General features: G+C 32.1%; 1 protein-coding gene across 5 annotated transcripts in view; it reads left to right on the top strand.

The window, feature by feature from the left end:
* The window catches only part of nsd3 (nuclear receptor binding SET domain protein 3), a 167,926-nt gene that overhangs the window by 55,396 nt on the left and 110,030 nt on the right, over window positions 1-2,500 (top strand). For all 5 annotated transcript variants that reach the window (XM_039769239.1, XM_039769236.1, XM_039769237.1 and 2 more), the window contains exon 4: window positions 360-514. In XM_039769239.1, coding sequence (XP_039625173.1) covers window positions 360-514 — 155 coding nt within the window. The remainder of the gene's footprint in view (window positions 1-359; window positions 515-2,500) is intronic.

Below are 2,500 nucleotides of genomic sequence, written 5' to 3'. Positions count from 1 at the left end.
TAGCAGTACAGTATGATGTTGAGGAAATGTACTCCTTAAAATTCCTTTATTATAAAATATAAAAATTGTTGACACAGAAATCTAGTGGTGCTTTGCTAATTGCATTTTTATTCAATTAGTTATGAATTTTTAACTTTGTTTTAATGTAATCATGTTTGTTAATTTAATGGTAACTAAAAGGGCTTTTTGTTGGTCTCTTTTGTTTACTTTAGTTATTAGGAAGGCAATTGGTAGAATAAGCAAGCAAGGCAGACATTTTAGTAGATTAATTTTTTTATGGCTTCCTTGTTTTTAATTCTCCTACAGGTAACTATAATACTAATGCAAGCTTTTCTTGAAGTCTGTACTATGTCTTGCAGGTCACCGTGAATATCATGTGCAGTTTTTTGGAAGCATACCTGAAAGAGCATGGATTCATGAGAAGAGGGTAGTGATATATGAAGGCAGCTATCAGTTTGACCAGTTGCAGGCAGAAACACTCAGGCAAGCCTCAAACCAAGCAAAGCGGCACAAGGTAATGGACTGCAATGTCTCTTAATATGATCTGATACTCAACAGTCAATATTCCTGACTAGTCATCTTCTAAGTACATAATTAATGTTATGAAAAGTTTGCAAATTTATGCTGTATGTACTTTTATAGCTGCATTTTTTAAAACTATTCTTTTAGGCCAAAGTGCTAAAATGGTATGTTTCAGCTGCCAAATTACAGCAGAAAACAAACCTATCAGATATTTATACCGGACAAGCATTATTTCCATTGATACTGATTTCTGTTTATCTATAGTCCCAAAAATTTGCATTGCTTTGTTATGTACTGTTTCAGTATTATGAACTATGTAAAGGTTTTACTAACTAAAGAGAAACTATACAGTAAACTAAACTTAATAAACCTGTTGTAGTAAACTGAAGACAATCTCTTAAGTAGAATTGTTTTAGTAAAAAAGAAATTTCCTTGCTATCAAATATTTTTGAGCTCACATGTAATTTGAGTATTATTCATCGATTTTTGGTTACAAGCAGTAATATCTGTTCCTTTAATGTGCAAAACTGAAATATGCAAAAATGCCATTTAATATAAAACAAGGGCAGGATGAGTGCTTAAATTATTCCTGTACACAATATTGTTTGTATGTGTATGCCTGCAGGATTAAAAATGCTACATCAAACATAGTCTTATTTCTGTATTTTGTGTTTTTTTTTTTTTCTTTGAGTGCTAATATTGCTTTGATCACCCTTTTTATTTGCCTGTCTACCACCATAATAAGTATTTACATTGGTAGTAGAACAGTAGTTTCTGGCTTTCAAATGTGAATTTCAAAAAAGTCTGTAGTAAAATGTTCAGCATTTTTGCCTAACACCTCACTTGATCACAATGTGGCATTAAGTCTGTGTAGGCCTTGACCCTTTTATGGGTGATGTTAATTCACTTGAAACTATTTGTATAAATAGACTAAGTTATCAGTTTGTTTAACAAAAGGAGAACTTGAGAGGGTTTCATGATTCAGCAACATGTCCTCCAAATTCAAAGACACATTAAAACTAAACTTTGCTGTCATGTAAAGCATATAAAAACATTATGAAATATTTAATCTAGGCATTTAGTATTTTAAAACAGATCCATTACCATGAAAATTGTCCAAGTCTGCATATGTCTGGTAGATTGTAAGTTAAATGTTTTACAATTTTATCTCTTTTATTTATCTACCATACCCTGTATTGATGCCCATAGTCACGTTTATATTTGTTGCTATTTGTGAAAAGCATAGTCCAAGTTACCCTTGGCTATGCATTGGAATAATTCAGTATTAAACATATTTTTCATACTTTATGAATACACCCACCTCTTTCCTGTAGCTTACAGAGTGCTTGTAAATTGAATGTTAGATCTGCAGTTACTGATGTTTGCAGACTGTGGGAAGAGTAGCATAATAATTGTATTTGAATTAATTGAAAAATTAGGCACTGTTGATTACTGTATTATTCTGGGTACCTGTGGCATTGCTTTTCAGTTGTTTAAGTCCTGCCTAACTGACAGGTGAAAGTCTATCAGTCTTGGAAACAGTAGTTTTAGCTTATCTCTAGCCAACCAAGGAGTTAAGGTTCCATTGTTTTCACACTCCTTTTCTGTATTTGCATCCTTCTTCTTGGCCATATTGGTCACTTGTTTGTCCTAGGTTATTATTTGTATGCTGATGATTCATGTCATTGTTAAACATGATTGTTTTTTAGAGGTCTGAAGAAATTCATTTTTGAGTGGAGCACAAATCTTTACAATTAATCTGGATCAAAAAGAAATTATTCTAATTAGCCACAGAGCCAGGCTTAAGAAAATGTACTTCTTTTTTCACAATAAGTACTAATACAATCATATAGTACCTTCATCTTTTTCAAGGAATCTTGATATAATTTTTGATTCTTCACATTCTTATCCACCTCCTTTAAATTTCAAAAAGCATTCCTTATTTCCACCAACTATAGGAATAAGTGGCCACCACAAC

This window comes from Polypterus senegalus, chromosome 11 (assembly GCF_016835505.1).
Source record: "Polypterus senegalus isolate Bchr_013 chromosome 11, ASM1683550v1, whole genome shotgun sequence".
In the NCBI taxonomy this organism is placed as follows: domain Eukaryota; kingdom Metazoa; phylum Chordata; class Cladistia; order Polypteriformes; family Polypteridae; genus Polypterus; species Polypterus senegalus.
The sequence above is the reverse complement of the archived record's forward strand: the minus strand, read 5'-3'. Positions and strand labels throughout refer to the sequence as shown.